At 46.2% G+C, this 19747-nt stretch overlaps 1 protein-coding gene across 3 annotated transcripts in view; it reads left to right on the top strand.

The window, feature by feature from the left end:
* CPAP (centrosome assembly and centriole elongation protein) overlaps positions 1-19747 on the top strand; it is a 137709-nt gene that overhangs the window by 71054 nt on the left and 46908 nt on the right. For all 3 annotated transcript variants that reach the window (XM_082247631.1, XM_082247630.1, XM_082247632.1), the window contains exons 8-12: positions 1834-1999; positions 17118-17360; positions 17496-17562; positions 19032-19135; positions 19282-19380. In XM_082247631.1, coding sequence (XP_082103757.1) covers positions 1834-1999; positions 17118-17360; positions 17496-17562; positions 19032-19135; positions 19282-19380 — 679 coding nt within the window. The remainder of the gene's footprint in view (positions 1-1833; positions 2000-17117; positions 17361-17495; positions 17563-19031; positions 19136-19281; positions 19381-19747) is intronic.

Genomic DNA, 19747 nt, shown 5'->3' with positions numbered 1-19747 from the left:
CTGCATACAGAAGGTTTTTTACCCTAATGCATAGAATGCATGAAGGTAAAAAATAAACAGTGAGCCTTTACAACCACTTTAGGAAGAGATGGCCCTTCAACAAAAATAAGGCGGGGGACAATGTGGCGATTATTATGCGCCCTCTGCAGGAGTTATAAACCCCAAGAAGTCCTCTCTGACCCTGACCAAGCATCTGTAATATCTGGGTCCGATTCATGGCTCAGTGCTGGTCTAGGGGTTTCCGCCGGGCAAGCTTTGGAAACTACAGACTGCAGTTTGCTTGCTGCTATCCCACAGGTGGTCTGCTCTGCATTTTTGCTTGCAGGTTCTGGCCCTTACGGTGTCTACCTTCAAGATGGTCCTATATGTGGAGTTACGTACGAGGGTCCTGCAAAAGGAAATCTTATCTAAGTGGGTCATTTCTCCTGTGTCCTTTGACAACCAGACCCACATGGGACGATTGTCCAGGACCTCTCTCCTCTGGCTGTGTTCTCAATCTTTTGGGGCTGGGAAGTCATTTCTCCCTCTCCATTGGAAAGTGGTTATGATCAATGCCAATTTGTCTGACTGAGGGGAGCTCTGGTTCACGGGGTCGGTCCAGGGAAGCCTTTGGGCAGGACTTCACATGCCAGCTCTCTCCACGGTTTACAATTTGGGGGGAAAGAACTGGCAGGAGGATTACTTCAGACATCAGATGCTGGATCAAGGAGAGTGATCCCTGGGCTCAGATCTGTTTCATCAAATCTTTCTGCATTGGGGTACCTCAGACATCGATTTTCTGGCATCCTATCTCAACAGGAAGGTGTCGAGATTTGTGACGAGAGCAAGGGATCCCCTGGCGGAGAGCTATTCACTTATTTATGCCTTTCCCCCTCTCAAGCCTCTCCCTCGTGTGCTGCGCAGGATAGAGGTTGAAGGGTTCCTGGCCATTTTGGTGGCTCTGGACTGGCCTAGTTGACCTTGGTTTCACCTGCCGTTGTGCTTTTACTTGGTGTGTAATGTATCCCCATGCCTTTTGAGGAGTGGGCCCCCATCCAGACAAACCTGCCCTTTTTTAGTACAGCTATATATGGTCCAGTTTGGGAGACTCTTGAAAACTATATCGATATGACCACAGTGTACAGAGGAGCCTTATTTATATAACAGTGCATCCATTTAGAGCTTGTGGGAGATTTTAACAGGATACACTGCAATTAATCCCCTCTTGGCTGCACCCTGCACACCTTCCTAGAGCGCCCAGATGCTTATTGCAGCCCCATCCCTGTACATGTACAACGAACACCCCCGCAGTATTTGCCCTATTCCCTGGGATTTTTATTCTCTCAGTACCCCAATAGTGATCAGTCAGAGGAAACGTTATAAGGGTTTCTATATAATACACCGATCATGTCCTACAACTTGCTAGTCCTTCTGCCCAGCAGGTAATCAGTGTATGGTGGGTCGGCTGAGGTTTTTTTTTTTTTAGGTGGAATTTCTTGTAAAGCGAGAACACACAAGGAACTTGGTGCTGACAGTACCCCCCCCCCCCTCCCGCTGGTCTCTAGAACGCCCCTGCTGGTAGACATGAGCACTGTCAATCACACTTAAATTATGTATTTGTCTCCTTGCTAGCAGAGTAGTCGAACAGCAGAGGGGTGGGGAAGGGAGATTAGCTGCCCAATCTTGCTGCTTAGCAACCACTGAAAGGATCAGAACATTGCCAAGTGCTACATGCTCTTAGTTCCTTGGGGGATACAAAGTGGTTACGTTGAAGTGATACTTCCTTTTGAACACCGTTTTACAAAATGCTGTGATCTGCTCCAGTCAATGTAATTTTTTTTTCTCTCCTAATAGAAAAGAAGTTGCGGATTTTGAGCAGCAAAAAGCCAAGGAGCTAGCCAGGATTGAAGAGTATAAAAAGGAAGAAATGAAAAAGCTTCAGAAAGAGCGGAAGGTGTTTGAGAAATATGCCAGTGCAGCACGAGCCATGCCCGACAAGAAGGAGCGAGAAGAGATCCAGGTGAGAGCCAATGGTTGGCAGTTCAGGTTTCGCAATCTAAGAAGATGTTCAGGCCCTTTTTATTACTATTACTGTGCTTTGTTTCTTTTTTCAGAAAATGTACAATTTCAGTTGCCCTATCTTTTCTCAAGGCTCATGATTCTCAACATTTGCTTAAATAATGTGTATGGTGCACCTTCAAGGGATTGGACACTGCCAAATAGAAAAATGATACAAATATCATATGGGTACAGTGTAGCATGATCACGCAATTGTCATTAAAAATGTGAGAGCGCTGAAAGCTGAAAATTGGCCTGGGCAGGAAGGGGGTGAAAGCGCACTGTATTGAAGCGGTTAAACTGCAGAAGGGGCTCTTTACTGTTCGAGCGGTAAGGTTGTGAAACGCCCACAATCAGTGGTTTCAGCTGGAAATGTCGCTAATTTAAAAAAAAAAAAACTTTTAGATGACCATCCTATTGAACACAATATACATGGATATGGGAGTGGTAGGCACACACTTGTGCACATACATTGAACTGGATGGACTGGTGTCTTTATTCAACCTTCCAAACTATGAAACTTTTTATAAATTCTTTTATTAAAAAGGACAAGGTATATGACAAGTCACAAAAAGGAATATAAATACGAATACAATGAGCAGTATCAAGATAAAACAGAATACATAGCTCTCGATCAACACATCTAGTATGAGATAACAGATGAACAATGAATTGAAGCATATAAACCGATATTATACCATAAAACTATGAAACTTTTAAATAGGGGAAAAGCCTATTAAAAAGATTTTCTAAAAATGACTGCAGTATTTATCGTCTGTTCGGGTTTCTCTATCTTCAATGACGGACGCAGTCCTGTGATGCATATCAGTAGGGTTATACCGCCCCCTACAGGAGTAGGACACTAGGCAGAAAGAATTTCTGGCTATGCCTATGGGCAGTCCCTGGGGGTATACCCTCTCTCTTCCTGCATAGGATGTCCGTTTTAATCTGCCTAGTCAGGAGTAAGGACCTAGTTCCTTACTGGGATCTTTGGTCCTTGCATAAAAGTAATATTTTATGTAGATTTTTTTTTAGCTAGCCTTTTTTCTCTGGAATTTTTTCCTGTGAGATCTTCAAGCAACTATGCCGGGCTGGGCGACATGCTGCATATCTAGATCCAGTGGTCACCCCAGTCTGGCCAGCGAGCGCGTGCAGGCCTTAGCTCCGCACTGGGTCGGCCGTGACATAGTCCCACTGGACGTAGACTGGTCCCGTGAGTTAAATGTCTCTCCAGAACGCACACGACAGGATCTAGACTTATGTTGCAGCGTTCCTATTTGGCCGACAGCCCCCCACTTTGGTGGCATGGGGTCCTGTCAGGAGATGGCGCCCATCTGTGTTCCCGATATGGTGAACAAACGTCCCCCCCCTTCCCTGGCAAATTTTGGGGTGGACGCGGGCCCCCTCCCGGGGATGGTCGGACCCTCATGCTCCTGGTAGGGATTGGTAGGGTATATTGGCGCTGCCAGTGCTTGTACTAAGTGTGCGGGAGAACAGTGTGCCTTATATAAACTAGGCAAATATAAGTGGTGAAAGGTAATCATGTATGTTGGTACTGCCAGTGGTATAGATAAATGGGAGAGATAATGGTCCTTATAAACACCAAACAGTTCTGGTATTAAACCACAATTATGCCACAAACAGTACTTGGTAAACACTTGACACTAATAAATAATTGGTGCTCAATAAATAAGTTAAAAATACATACAATTGGTAAACTAAGAACAATGCCTTAAAGCAATAAATAAAGTGCAAATGGTTCCTATAATAAAAGGTGAGTCTTAAATAAGTAGAAAATTAAAGTGACTGGTGTAATAAATAATACAAACACTAGGTGGCAGTGCTAGTGTTAAATAGCAAAATATAAATATCCAGGTGTAAATATTGATAAATATATAGGTGATAAATAGTGCTAAGTGATATATTTCAATCACTAAAATATATATATATATATATATATATATCTCTGAGAATTCCCCGGTGTAGTATAATTATGGATATCCAAGTGAAAAATAATATAATAAGAAGTATAATATATATATATATATATATATATATATATATATTTGGAATCTCTAAAAAATTCCTATAGGGATTCCCAGTGTTAGTATAAATAATGTCTAGTGAAATAAATAAATAAATTAAACTTTAAAAACAAAAAATAAATAGTCCGTAGTGAATATCTGGTGAAAAAAGTCCACAAAATATGATCAGTATAATGATCCTCAGAACGTGCAGCAATAGTGTGAAACAAAGTGCCGAAAAATTTCTTAGATGGAAGGAGTGAGTCCCAGTGATGGATTCAGGATGTGGGTGCCGGGTGAGGAAATTCCGTGCTCCCCTCTCCATATAGCCCGCACTCACCAGAGAGCGGCACCCCTACAGGGGTAACCAGCGTTGGATTATTGGGGTAAACCCTCGATGGATCTCGGTGAAGCTCTCCAATCCTCCTGGGGTTAATATCACTTCCTCCCTCCAGTAATATAGGTAAGCAAGCGGTATGCAATATAGGGTATCAAAAAAAAGGCAGCTCTCCAAAGTGTTGGAAACGGTATCCGATGGTATATAAATAGAAAACACTAATATAGTGATGTACCGTTTAAAATTCCAGTTTATTATCCAATATACAAGAAGTACTCACATTTAAAATCGTAACACAGCATCCGTAGGTGAGTAGGGACCGCGAACCCCTCGTATAGCGGTGCTTCCGGGACGCCGTGCGCCTCACCAGCTGGATGTGCGTCTCACAGGGCGGAACTGATGTGCCTACGCTCTACGCGTTTCGTCATCAAGCTGACGTCATCAGGAGCAGCGTAAGGCTACGTGAGTCTTGCTCGTATAAATACTAATGGGTTACCTGGCAACCGGAACTGGCATCCAATCCGGATTTTCTTATTAATGCGTCATCGGTTGTCGGGCAGAATATTCTCTATTCCTTCCTCTAAATTTACATGATCAAGTTCTGCCCGACAACCGATGATGCATTAATAATTAAAAACACTGTTCTCCCGCACACTTAGTACAAGCACTGGCAGCGCCAATATACTCTATCAATCCCTACTATCTAGATATAGTTTATACTATATTTTTGGGGTAGGCTGCAGCCAACAATTGATTTATCTACATCCATTTGCGCGGAATTCCTTTTATATCAACCTCATGCTCCTGGGTTTCCCTCTGTCCTGTTGTGACCCCCCCCCCCCCACGGGGGGAACTGTTTGGGCCTACCTGGAGCTGGGACCTTGTTGCAGGCTGCATGGGGGGGGGGCAAGGGGGGGCCTTGGTGAGTTACCTACAGCTGGATGATGTAGATGGGCTGGCGGGGGGTCCCCCTGTGGGTCCTGATTACCGTGTTCCCGTGCGGGCCACCATTTTCCTGTAGCCTCCGTCCACTTCTATGGCGGTGGCCATCCTTGGTACACCCAGGCGGTTTACTACACGCTACCCCTGAGGAGTCTCTGGTGAAGAAGTGGTCAGTGCCACCTAAGGTGTATCCCCCGATCTCCAGGCTTAACAAGGCTATCGTTATTCCGGTGGAAGATTCCCCGTCCTTTAAGGACCCATAGATAGAAAGGTGGAGGCTGTGGCCCGCAACATGTACTCTATGGTGGGGACTGCACTGAGACCTGCATGTACTGCTGCCCTTGTCACCCAAACGTTGACTGAATGGGCGAAGCTGCTACGCCGTGATGTGGAGGGCAAGCCTGTCCCTCCTGCCTTTGGGGATCTGTTGGACCAGATGGTGCAGGGGCTGCAATTTGCTTGCGACGTCGCGCTGGACACTGCTTCCCTGTTGGGTCGCCTGTCGTTTTCGGTGGTGGTTATGAGGTGTATGCTCTGGCTGAAGTGTTGGTCTGCGGATCTGGCTTCCAAGAAGGCGTTGACGGAAATCCCCCGTCTGTTTGGGGCTACCCCCAAACTGTTGCTGTTTGGACTGCATTAATAAAGGTCTTACGAGGGTAAGAGTACTTTTTCTCCATGCAGGCACCCAAGGGTAGGGACCCTCGCCGTAGGCGGGGTCAATCCTTTTCGACTCGCAGAAAGTATTTTAGTTCCTCGGGGGTAGCCGATAAGGCAAAGCCCTTCAAGGCTCCATCGGGTGGTTCCAAGCGTCCCTGGTCTGGGAAACAGAAGTCGGGTTCCGCCAAGCTTGCAGACATGGGCCCCTCGGCCTGAAGGTGCGCCCTCACCCCTGGCCGGGGTGGGGGGACGCCTTTGCCGGTTCTTGGACTTGTGGCTGGCCCGGATCCCAGACAAATGGGTCCGGGAAGTTGTGCGGTCTGGATACAAGATCGGATTTTGATCCGTTCCTCCTGTCAGGTTTTTCCTTTCCACTGTCCGTCTATCCCCGGATCGCTTGCGAGCGCTCTATGGGGCTGTGCAGGGCTTGCTACAGCAAGGAGTGATGGTGTCTGTTCCGCACGTGGAACGCTTTCACGGATATTCGTCCAACCTGTTCACGGTTCCCAAGAAGGAGTGCAAGGTGCGTCCGATCCTGGACCTAAAGGCACTGAAGGTGTTTGTGCGCTCCAAATTTCAAGATGGAAACTATTTGCACGGTGGTGGCCTCCCTACATCAGGGGGATTTCCTGGCTTCAATAGACATCAAGGAGGCCTACCTTCACATTCCAATCGGTGCCGCTCACCAACGTTTTCTCCGTTTTTATGGGAGAGGATCACGATCAGTTTGTGGTGTTACCCTTTGGTCTCGCCTCCGCTCCTCGGGTCTCACAAGGTGTTCGCCCCGGTCCTGGCGCTGATACGGCAGCAGGGGATATCGGTCCTGGGTTACCTGGACGATCTGATTCTCCATGCGGAGTCCCCCGCGTTACTGACGGAAAACTTGGGGTTCACCATGAGATTTCGGGAGGAGTTCGGGTGGATCATGAATCTTCAGAAGTCGCCTCTGACCCCTTCCATGAGACTGGCCTGTCTGGGCCTGACTTTGGACTTGTCCTCAGCCAGGGTGTTTCTTCCTTTGGAAAAACTCCAGAAGCTCCAGTCAGCGGTTCATCTGTTGATGTCCAACGACCGGCCATCCCTTTGGACCTGTATGAGAGTACTGGGAATGATGGTGTCCTGCTTCGAGGCGGTCCCATTCGCTCAGTTCCACACAAAGGTTCTTCAAAGGGAAATTCTTCTCAAGTAGGACAAACACCCGAATTCTCTGGACCTTCGGATTTGGCTAAGCCACAGGACCAGGGAGTCCCTGGTCTGGTGGCTTCAGTCTTTGATGCTTCAGTCGGGGAAATCCTTTCTCCCTATATACTGGACAATTGTCACCACGGATGCAAGTCTATCCAGGTGGGGGGGTAGGGGGAAGAGTCCTCAATCAGGACTCGGCTCAGGGAGTCTGGTCCCTGGAGGAATCTCGATTGCCAATCAATGTCCTGGAGCTGAGAGCGATCTGGCTTTGGCACACTGGACCGAGCATCTGAAGGTTTGTCCAGTGCGCATTCAATCGGACAATGCCACTGCCGTGGCTTATGTCAATCACCATGGGGGCACCAAGAGTGTTCTTGCAGCCGCGTGGATTCTACGTTGGGCGGAGCGCCATGTTCCAGCTCTCTCCGCTGTCCACATTCCGGAAGTGGAGAATTGGCAGGCGGATTACCTCAGCCGTCAGGCCTTAGATGCAGGGGAGTGGTCCCTGCATCAGGAGGTGTTCCAACAGTTGTGCCTTCGCTGGGGCACTTCGGACGTGGATCTGTTGGAGTCTCGCCTCAACAGGAAAGTACAGAGGTGTGTGGCCCAATCTTGGGACCCTCTGGCAGACGCGCTGGTGGCCCTCTGGGGCCAGTACCGGCTAATGTATGCCTTTCCTCCTCTCAAATTGCTGCCAAGACTTCTTCTCAGGATAGGGGCGGAAGAGATTCCGGTCATTCATGTGACTCCGGACTGGCCTCGCCGTGCTTGGTACGCCGACCTGGTCAGGCTAGTCGCGGACACACTGTGGGGACTTCCTCTCCAGCAGGATCTAATGTCTCAGGGGCCAATCTACCATCCTGCTTTACAGTCGCTGGCTTTGACGGCTTGGCTGTTGAAATCCAGGTGCTGAAGAACAAGAGATTGTCTGCTTCAGTGATTCCCACTCTGCTAAAAGCGAGAAAGGCGACTTCTAGGAAGATTTATCATCGTACGTGGAAGTCGTACATTGTGTGGTGTGAGTCTCTTGGGACCCACCCTCGCTCCTTTTTGGTGGCTCGGATCTTGGCTTCCCTTCAACGGGGAGTTGATCAAAAGTTGGCCTTGAGTACTATCAAGGGTCAGGTCTCGGGTCGGCCTTGGCTATTTTCTTCCAGATGCCATTGGCCACCCATTCCCTGGTGCGTAGCTTCATCCAGGGGGTGTGACACTTGGTTCCCCTTGGTGCGATCTCCACTACCACCTTGGGACCTTAATTTGGTTCTGTCGGTTCTCCAGAGGTCTCCCTTTGACAGTATTTGGGAGATTCTCCTGCTTACCTCGTCTCAGAAGGTGGCCTTCTTGGTGGCTCTCACTTCTGCTTGCAGGGTGTCGTAACTGGCGGTGGTTCACAGGGACAAGGTGGTACTTCGGCCGGATCCGTCCTTCCTGCCGAAGATGGTTTCCGGTTTTCACTTAAATGAGGAAATTGTGTTACCGTCCTTGTGCCCTAAGCCAAAAGATCCTAAGGAATTTTCTCTGCATACCCTGGATGTTGTTCGTGCGGTCAAGGTGTATTTGTCTACTGAGTCTTATCGCAAGTCTGACTCGCTCTTGGTGCTCACGGATGGCCCAAAGAAAGGGCTGCCTGCGTCTGCTGAGACTATTTTCAAGTGGATCAGTCAGACAGTGGTGCAGGCTTATTCCATTAGGGGTCAGGTTCCACCTTTCCCTGTCAAGGCGCATTCTGTTTGGGCACTTAGTGCTTCCTGGGCTTTTTGCCATCAGGCATCTGTGCTTCAGGTGTGCAAGGAGGCGACCTGGTCGTCTGTTTACACCTTTACCAAATTTTATAAGGTGGATGCGCTGGCATCTGCGGCTGCCTCCTTTGGCCGCAAGGTTTTGCATGTTGCGGTTTAGAGGGCCCCTTGGACTTCCTTGAGGGTGTTTTTCTGTTTGTTTTCAGGTGGACCTTGTGACGAACTCCCATTTCCTGGGAAGTTTATCACGGGTTACTGGAGGAGTGTGGAGGCCAGCCTCCTGACTACGGCCCTGGCTTGTTGGGGAGCGTGGCTCTGGTTGGGGGTGTATGCTGGGGGACCCTTGAAGTATGGTTACTTTGAATTCAAGTCCCTGTCACCCCACGTGACACAGACTTTGGGCCTAAGCTGCCTATTACAACAAAGGACTTCACACCATGAGAGACTAAACAGATGCTTATGACATAAGACTCAGCTTTGGTATACTGGGGGGATGGGAATTGACACTTAAAGCGGAGTTCCGGGCACAAAATCGATATTTTTTTTTGTGCCCGTCCGCTTGTTACCCTTCACCTGAAAAGGAATTGGATAGTTAGGTTTTATTTTTTTTTATTTACTCACCTTGTAATTGAAGATCGAAAATACTTACCTAGTCTTCACTTCCTCCCTCTGTGCCGCGGCTCCGCCGTCACTTCCGGGCTTGCACTGATTCCTGGGAGCTGAACGTCATCGCTCCCAGGAATCAATGCGACGGCACCGGCCCCGCTCGTCTCTTCGGGCTAAACAGCTTCTGGGCATGCCCAGAAGCTGTGGAGGAATGCGGCGCCGCACCGGAAGTGACGAGAGGGGCCCGGTGCAGGCGCATTCTGGGAGAAGAAGACGCGGAAGAAGACGCCGGAGAGGACCGCGCCGGCTTCAGCTGCCCACAAGAGAGATGGAAACGCTGTGGAAGAAATTTTATAAGTGAGTATTTCTTCTAAAAGGTAAGTGCGAACCGGGACAGATCAGAGGCTAGCCATTGTGGAATGTACTAGCCCTGACTGTCCCGGGGGTATGTTTGTTGAAAAATGATTTCTGTGCCCGGAACTCCGCTTTAAGTTATAATGAGGTGTGTTGAAAATGGAGACGGCAGTCTGAGAGCCTATGTCTTCTGCTTTCATCTGTTTAGAGGTGGAGTGTGTTCACACTTCTAGGAATGCATATTTGGCTATGTTTTGGGCTTGTTGGTTGTTGAATTAATTATGATAATGTTGCAGTCTCATTCACCTATTGTCTCTTTCCAGAAGGCCAAGGTATGTTAACTATGTTCTGTATACAATTACATTTGCATATGATAATGAAATCAAACTCATGAGACTGTATATATTGGAAGTGAGTTGGTGAATAAAGTGTCTTTTGTTTTACCCTTCATCGAGCTTAGGCTGATGTTTGGGGGGAAATTGAGGGGCCAGGTCACTGCATCACGTGAGATTCTGGAGACCTGAGACAGAAATACTTGGTCCAAGTATTGGGGATCTGTTACAGACCTCATCTGGTTGTTCTGATGAGTCCTGTGTTCCCTGGTTGGCCATGTTGGCCTTGGGGACACTCTTTCTTGTTCTGCTGTTCCCACCCCTCATTTGTGTTATGCTTTGGGACGTCCCTACTGATATGCATCAGAGGACTGCGTCCGTCAATAAACGATCAAGAAAACTGGATTTTTGACTTACCGTAAAATCCTTTTTCTCTTTGGTTCATTGACGGACGCAATACCCGCCCCTCTATTTTTTTGAGTGGGTTGGTGTGCTTTTCTCTGATACTGCTTTGATACAAAACTGACATCCTATGCAGGAAGAGAGGGTATACCCCCAGGGACTGCCCATATGCATTGCCAGAAATTCTTTCTGCCTAGTGTCCTACTCCTGTAGGGGGCGTTATAACCCTACTGATATGCATTAGAGGACTGCGTCCGTCAATGAACCTAAGAAAAAATGATTTTTTGGGAAGTCAAAAATCCAGTTTTCCTTCATCATACTTTTTAAAAATCTTTTTATTAGACTTTTGGGGTTGATTTTCTAAAGGCAAATATAATGTGCAATGCAAGTGCATTTGCTCCAAAGCTTAGTATATGAGGTAAAGCTTCACTTTGCAAAGAATACCCATTCACATGCAAGAAAAAAACAAAAACAAAACATTTTTGCTTGCACATGATTAGATAATAGACATCAGCAGAGTTTCCCCTCCTTTACGAAGATCTAGAGCAACTGCACTTGCAGTGCACAGTATATTTGCCTTTAGTAAATCAAACCCTTTATCTTGTTGTTTTTGGATGAAGTTCTGCTTTATGCTTACTTAAAACAGCTGTATACCCTCCTGTAATGTTTGTACCTATAGGTAATCCTATAATAAGGCTAACCTATGGGTACTGTAAATATCTCCTAAACTTGCACCGTTTAGGCGATATTTACATTGCATGCCGCCAATGACATCATCGGCACATGCGCTCTGAAGTAATGGCCACCTGTGCCATTTCTTCAGAGCCCTGTGCTGTTGCATACTATCACATTATGCATTTACTTTGCAGGTAAACAAATAAAACATTTTTCTCTTTTGTTCATTGACGGACACAGCTCCCGATATTCTTAACCATTGGGTTGTACTGCCCCCTATAGGAGTAGGACACTAGGCAGAAAATAAATCTGGCTACGCCCATGGGCAGTCCCAGGGGGTATAGTTCCTTTCTCTGATATAGGCACTCAGTAAGAAAACCTAGTTCCTTGCTGGGATCTTTGGCACTGGGAAATTTTTTTTCTTTTTAGATAGAAATTTGTTGGGATTGAAGGAAGACACCATCAGTCCCAACACCCCCATATAAGTCCAGAGGGATGACATCTGCTGGACAGCAGGAGACGAATTGCAGCCTGCAGTTTCTGGAGTTTGTCCAGAGGAAGGAGCACTCTGGCTAAGGCAGAGTCCAGAGTCAGGCACAGATAGTTCAGCTTTGTGAACGGAACCAGAGCAGACTTCTGAAAAATCAGAATCCTGCCAAACTCCCGCAAAGTTCGCTTTGTGATTTCCGGGTTTTCCACCAGAGCAGGAGGAGACTCCATCGCAGGAGATCGTTCAAGTAGCCCAGTACCACGATCCCCCCCATTGGCGTAACAAGGCTAGCATCGGGGCTAACACTTTTTGTAAAGACCAGAGGAGCAGAGGCGAGATCGAAGGGTAACGCCACAAACTGATTATGCTCCTCTCCCACAGCAAAGCGGAGAAAATGCTGGTGACTGGCACATATTGGAATGTGAAGGTAGGCATCCTTGATGTTGATAGAGGCGAGGGATGCCACCACCATGCAAATGGACTCCATTCTGAACTTCTGTACCGGCACAAAGCAGTTTAGCACCTTGAGGTCCAAAATTGGACTCACTTTGCCTTCCTTCCTGGAAATTGTAAACAGGTTTGAGTAAAAACCCTGAAAACGTTCCCGAAGTCAGAATCCGGACAAAATTACCCCTTGAAGTAACAGGTCTTGTACAGTCCCAAACAGGCCCTGTAAGCAGTCCAGGGACAGGCGTAAGTTGGATGGAAACCTTGCTGGGGGACAAGAGCGAAACTCGATCTTGTAGCCGGATCGAATGACTTTGTGGAGCCACTTGCTTGCACCAGGGAAGTCCACCGGCCCGGAAACCAGCGAAGACGTCCCCCCACCCCTGATACAGGTGAGGGCGCACCTTCATGCTGAAGGAGCCTTGTCCTCGGGTCTTCCCCCCTCTTAAGCTTTTGCCAAGACTTCTCCGCAGGATCAAGGCAGAAGGGATTCTGGTCATCCTAGTGGCTGCGGACTGGCCTCGTCGGGCTTGGTACGCCGATCTGGTGCAGCTGATCGCCAAGGTTCCTTGCATCTGCTGTCCCAAGGACTAATCTTTCATCCTGCTTTACAGTCACTGGCTTTGACGGCTTGGCTGTTGAACGCCAAGTGCTGAAGGATAGGGGTTTATCTGAGTCAGGGATTCCTACTAGGGCTGCACGATATTGGGGGAAAAAAGTACATTGCGATATTTGGTTTTTAACGATATATATCACAATATTTCTCCCGGACAGTCTCCGGAGGAGAGATCTGTGAGAAGAGCTCAGCTCTCCGCCAGGGGATCCGCCACACTTGTAGAACTTCTCCCGCCCGGACAGCCCGAGCCTTGTGTCGGAGCCGGAGTGTAGAGGAAGCGGGCTGAGTGAAGTGTCCTAGCAGTAGTACGTTAGCAGCCTTTGTCCCCCTGTGCTCCTCCGCCATGCTCCGGACGTCTCTCCCCCCCCTCTCCTGCTGCTTTGCACTGTAGCGCTCTGCAGCCTCTTCGCCGCCATGCAATCCAGCCCTCCCAGCTCTGCCTCCTAGTCTCCAGCCGACCATTACTCCGCCCACGCCCGCAGAACGATAGTCGATATCACATCGACTATCGTTCAGCCCTAATTCCTACCCTGTTGAAGGCTAGAAAATCTACCTCGAGGAAGATCTACCATCGTACGTGTAATACGTACATTGTGTGGTGCGAGTCTCTTGGGATTCATCCTCGCTCCTCCTCGATAGCTCTGATCTTGACCTTCCTTCATCGGGGGGTTGAACAGACATTGGCCTTGGGTACCATCAAGGGCCAGGTGTCGGCTTTGGCGGTCTTCTTCCAATGACCTTTGGCCACACACTCCCTGGTGCATACGTTTCTTCAGCGTGTCCGACATTTGGTTCCCCCCAGTGTGGGCTCCGTTGCCGCCTTGGGACCTCAATTTGGTGCTTTCGGTTCTCCTGAAGCCTCCCTTTGAGAATATTCAGGAGATTCCCCTGCTTACGCTGTCCCAGAAGGTTGCCTTTTTGGTGGCTATCACCTCTGCGCGTTTAGTGTTGGAACTGGCAGCGTTATCCTGTCGTTCACTTTACCTGGGATAAGGTGGTTCTTCGACCCTGTCCCTCTTTCCTTCCAAAAGTTGTCTCTGATTTTCATTTGAATGAAGACATTGTGTTGCCTTTCCTGTGCCCCGGGCCTAAACATCCGAAGGAAATTACCTTGCATGCCTTGGACGTGGTCCAGGCAATTAGGGTGTACCTGGCAGCTACAGGGTCTTTCAGGAAGTCAGATTCTCTCTTTGTGCTCATGGATGGACCTCATAAAGGGTTGTCCGCTTCCTCTGTGACCATTTCCAAATGGATCAGGCAGACAGTGATTCAGGCCTATTCCTTTAGGGGTCAGGTTCCTCCTTTCCCTGTTAAGGCGCACTCTACTAGGGCGCTTAGTTCCTCCTGGGCTTTCTATCATCAGGTGTCGGTGACGCAGGTTTGCAAGGTGGCCACCTGATCGTCGGTGCAGACTTTCACAAAGTTCTATAAAGTGGATGTGTTGGCATCTGCGGATGGTTCTTTTGGCTGCAAGGTTTTGCAGGCTGCTGTTTAAGAGGACCTGGTCCTCTTTGAGGATGTATTGTTTTTTCAGGTGGACTCCAGTTGTTTTGGTTGAGCTCCTGTTGCCTGATTGGCTACTGTTTAGTCTTGGGAATTTTTTGCTGTTCCCACCCCTCATGTTTAACACTGCTTTGGGATGCCCTAATTGTAAAAAATATCAGGAGCTGTGTCCGCCAATCAACGAAAGAGAAAATGGGATTTTTGACTTACCGTAAAATCCATTTTTTTTTTATGTTCATTGACAGACACAGCACAGAGAGAGGGAGTATACCCCCTGGGATTGCCCATGGCTGTAGCCAGACTTTTTTCCTGCCTAGTGTTCTACTCCTGTAGGGGGTAGTATAACCTTCCTCTTTAAAGGGATTGTAAAGGCAGAAGTTTTTTTTATCCTAATAACATTCAGATAAAAAACCTGTGTGCAGCAGCTCCCCTCAGCCCCCCTTATACTTACCTGAACCCGTTTTTATCCAGCGATGTTGCAGGAGTGTCTAAGCTGCCTGGGACTCCCCTCCTCATTGGCTGACACAGAAGCATGGCGCGATTGGCTCCCGCTGCTGTCAATCAAAATCATTCAGCCAATCAGGAGAAAGAGGAGCGGGGTCGGGTCGCAGCTACGTGTCTGAATTGACTCGAGTGCCTCCCCCCATAGCAAGCTGCTTGCTGTGGGGCACTCAACAGGAAGGAGGGGCCAGGAGAGCCAAAGAGGGACCCGAGAAGAGGAGGATCCAGGCTGCTATGTGCAAAACCAAGTGCACAGAGGAGGTAAGTATAACATGTTTTTTTTTTTTTAATAAAGACTTACAATCATTTTAATTAGTTTCTCTCTTTGGACAATTTTTATTGTGTACACTCCATTCAGGTTTCTGCATAGCAACACGGTGCCCTGTGCTGTGGTGACCTGCAGTGCCATCCAGTAATGCTTACTTAGTAAAGCTTACCAATTCTTTGATATGACGGTTGCATTTATTATCATTTTTTTTTTTTTTTGTTAGGCTTTCTTTCTTATGTTTTCATCAGGTGATCTGGCTAGTAATTTGTTTCCAGATATATCAGAAACAGGGATGGTGCAAACCATTTACCACTGTCAGGGGTTTTTACAATGGTCAGCTTTTAATGTAAAAATGTTATTCTAAAAGGGAAAAAAAAAACATTTGCTCCAACTGTTTATAAATCGTAAGGTAAAGTTTGGCTTCAATTTGATAGTGTAGTTAAATCTGCTAGTACATTTAACACCCCCCTCCCCCCTCCTAAACTAACAAATGCTGCTGTCTGCTGTGCCCCCTGTGCTTCTTTGTCCTCATACCATTCTTGAATTCATCTGATCAGGCCACCTTCTTCCATTGCTCCATGGTCCGGTTTTGCCACTCATGTGCCCATTGTAGGCACTTTTGGCTGTCGGCACAGGTCAGCATGGGCATCCGGACCTGTCTTGGGCTGCACAGACCAACAGGCAAAAAACAACAACGCACTGTGTGCTCTGACACCTCTCTATTGGAACCAGAATTAAAGGAAAAGTGTGGGAAATTCTCGCCTATATGTATGAAACCTCAGTCCAATGCTGCAGCTGTCCCCCACCAGCTCTAAGACCGAGAAGTGATCACATGACCGCTGATTGCTCACTTCTTGGTCTTCACTGAGCAGAGAGTGGTGACTGTCAATGGTCTCTCTGCTATGCCCCTCCTGTGTTCACTGAAGTATCGGACTGTGGAGGGGATGGAAGTGACCAGCTCAGGCTCTCAGTATTGTCCTGAGAGGCTGAGCCTTGCTGCTGGTCAGACATCTGACCAACTTAGTCAAGAACCTTCAAGAGCATGGACCAGCTATGTGACATCAGCTGACAGTGGGTTTTACCCTCTGTCAGCTGAATCTGGGTCACATGAGTGCAGAAATAATTGCGCACATGTGATGGAGAAGAGGAGCACAGCCAGAAAAGCTTTTGGCCATACTTTTTTTTTTTTTTTTGTTTAACAATTTGAGCTACAGTAGCTCTTCTATTGTATCTGACTACATGAGCCAGCCATTTCTCCTTACGTGCATCAGTTGCCCACCCATGTCTCTGCTGCTGGTTCGCCAGCTTGCCTTCCTTGAGCCACTTTTGATAGGTTCTGACCACTGCAAACCGGGAACATCCCACAATAGCTGCATTTTTGGAGATGCTCTGACGCAGTCACCTAGCCAATACAATTTGGACCTTCTCAAAGTCGCTGAAATCCTTACACTTGCCCATTTTTTCTGCTTTCAGCAGATCAACTTCAGTGATACGTGGTCTTACTGCCTAATATATCCCACCTACTTTCAGGTCCCATTGTTGCAAGATAAATCAATGTTATTCACTTTACCTGTCAGTGGTCATAATGCTATGGCTGGTCGGTGTATAATTCAAGTAGATCAATAAGCAATTGGTAGACTCTTAAAGTGGATGTAGTAAACCCCATTCATTAAATTTGGCCTGGGTACATATATCTTTAGTGTTTACGTATCTCTCTCCAAATCCCAGATTAGCAAAAAACTGGTCTATTCACAGCACAGCTCCAAATCTTTATTCCTTCCTTTGCCTATGCCAAGACTCCACGCCCAGGTTACAACATGATGTTCACTTTCTAAACAGTGCTAAAAGCTAAAGACAGCAGATATACAAATACAACTTCTGTAGGAGTATTTGTCTGTGTGGATCATCTGAGGCTGTTCACTTTACTGGGTATATGTGAGGATTTACATCCAATTTGAGGAACACATTTACACCTGCATTCACCTCTTCTTTTATATTTAAGAATTTAAAGCAACAGATTAAAGAACTACAAGAAGAACTAAAGAAGAGAGAGACAAAATGGTCTACCACGCACGTGCGCCTCAGAAATCAAATAGAGACCTTAACAAAGGAGAATACTGAACTTCGAGAAGAAATAAAGTTTATGGAAAAAGTTCGATTGGAATCTTGGAAGAAAGCCGAAGCAGGAGAAAGCAAAAGGAAAAGTGAAGGACCTGGGGCACTTTTGAGAAGATCAGAATCTGTTGTAAGTTGCTTTTGCTATAAACTGGAAGATCTTTCATGTGTACAACAGCATAAGCATTAACTTTGTCTGTTAAAAATAGTGTATTTACATAAATTACCTTTTTATTTTCAGAGCCCCCTCCATGTGTTAAAACAGAGGCATACACCTGTTACTGAGTCAGAAAAGAACACAAAGGTCCTCAGAAGTCAGTCTCCAATTAAAGGTGGGTCTGTCTAATTATTATCCAAACCTTAATGCTGCTCATTACTACTAGAGTTGGGCCTAACACCCCCGTTTGGTTCGCACCAGAACTTCCAAACATGTAAAAAGTTTGGACCCAAGCCGCAAATTTTATTAAAGTCTATGGGACCCGAACTTGAAAAATCAAACGTCCCCATGCAAGTTATTGGCCATAAAAAGGGTATGGGGCCTGGGTACTGCCTGAATGATTGTTTGAGTCTCTGAGACAAGGGACAGTGTCTTCATATGTCGTGCAGAGCCATCGCATGCCATACAGTGCTATCTAAAGCCGCACAGCGTCATCACATGCCGTACAGTGCCATCACATGCCGTATAGTGTCATCACGTGCCGTACAGAGCCAAGGCACACACATTTCAATTTCTTTGAATATATATATATATATATATATATATATATATATATATTCAATGGAAGAAAAGTCAAAGAAAATAAAATGTATGTATATATATATTCAATGGAAGAAAAGTCAAAGAAAATAAAATGTATGTATATATATATTCCTTAGGAATCTTGAGAAATTAACTTTTAATGACTATAATGTATCTAATAGCATAATATTTCCAACACTCTTCATAAGTTCAACCTTTCACCATGTTCGTGATGGACTGCACCTATATTTTTGGGAAATAAATTCATAAGTGAATGCAGAAAATGAGTATCCAGTGATATTTTGCACTTCATGGTCTTGTATTATGTATGTTTGTGAACCAGCTAAATGTAATTTGGTGGTGTAGATGCTAAGAGCAATCTCAACGCCATCCTTGAATGCTTTCCAGGTGATTTTACCTGACTCCACTAACCTTTGAACGATTGGTATTGTTGATGTATCTGGTCTGTGGACCAACAAAAATGGCTTCCCTTATCTTGGATCAGTTATTCTTGGAAACATCTGTCTCAAATAACAAAATCTTTTAACTTCCTTGTTGCATTTACAAACTTTTTCATCAGTCCGACTTTTATGTGAAGCGGAAGCAAAAATATCTTTGTTGGGCCAACAAGTGATTCATGTGCCATGTTTTTTTTTTTCCCCTGGAACCAAATTCTGTCAGAGCAGCCGTTTTATTTTACCGCAATGTAACTCTTGCATGACTGTCCCATTCACATATGTAACAGTACTTTGTATGTCCGAGCTGCATTTAAGCCACTACATTTATATCTGTACAGATATTCCAGTTGTACCTTGTGTATAGGATGTACTTCAACAACAGTTTACATGTTTTCGTAGGTTTCTTTTATGTGTTCAGCAAAGCCAAATAGGTATTTTAAATTGCATAAACAGAAGATTTCTCTAAAACCATACTTGATAGGGTACATTACTGGTTATTTTCATGATTAGCTGGCAAAAATCTACAGATACACCAGGAAGTTACAGGTGTACACACCTAAAAATAAGTCTGTGTGGATTGACCTGGTACCTATTTTTCCTGTAGGATTGTCCTCACGGAGTTTCCGGCAAATGTCACTTGGTGAGTCTAATATATCTGAGCCAACAAGAGTGAAGATACCAGACCCAGCACCCAGTGCTATTTCCCAGGTAAGGAGTTTAAATGGTACATTTTACTTTTGGTACAAATTTCTCTTAAGTCACATTCACTTGTCAGTGTGTTTTTTTTCTTGTTGGATATATTTTTATGTAATACCAAATAGCATAAGGCTTTGTAAAAATATATTTAATTGCAGGGTTCCGACAAGGTGCTGCCTACAGAAATGAAAAGCGAGAGTTTTCCAGTGAAAGGAAGTGATGATGTTCAGGGAGAAGTATCCTATCCAGATGGGAAGGTGGGCAATCTCCTTTTTCTACTGACAGTAAATGTTTTCATATTTGGCCAAAATGCCACCAGATTGTCATATGTGGGGCTTACTGCCCAGCAACTAGGTAGCCAGTAAGCTAGTAAACATGCGTGTGTGTATATTTGTGTGTGTGTGTATGTACAGCTGTGCTCCAAAGTTTACACACCCTGGCAGAATTTATGATTTCTTGGCCATTTTTCAGAGAATATAAATAACACAAACTTTTCTTTCACTCATGGTTAGTGTTTGGCTGAAGCCATTTATTATCTATCAACTGTGTTTACTCTTTTTCAATCATAATGACAACAGAAACTACCCAAATGACCCTGATCAAAAGTTTACATACCCCAGTTCT

This window comes from Pelophylax lessonae, assembly GCF_965119305.1.
Source record: "Pelophylax lessonae genome assembly, chromosome: 2".
NCBI classification, from domain to species: Eukaryota; Metazoa; Chordata; class Amphibia; order Anura; family Ranidae; genus Pelophylax; species Pelophylax lessonae.
Note: the sequence above shows the minus strand (reverse complement) of the source record. Positions and strands in the feature narration are given on the sequence as shown.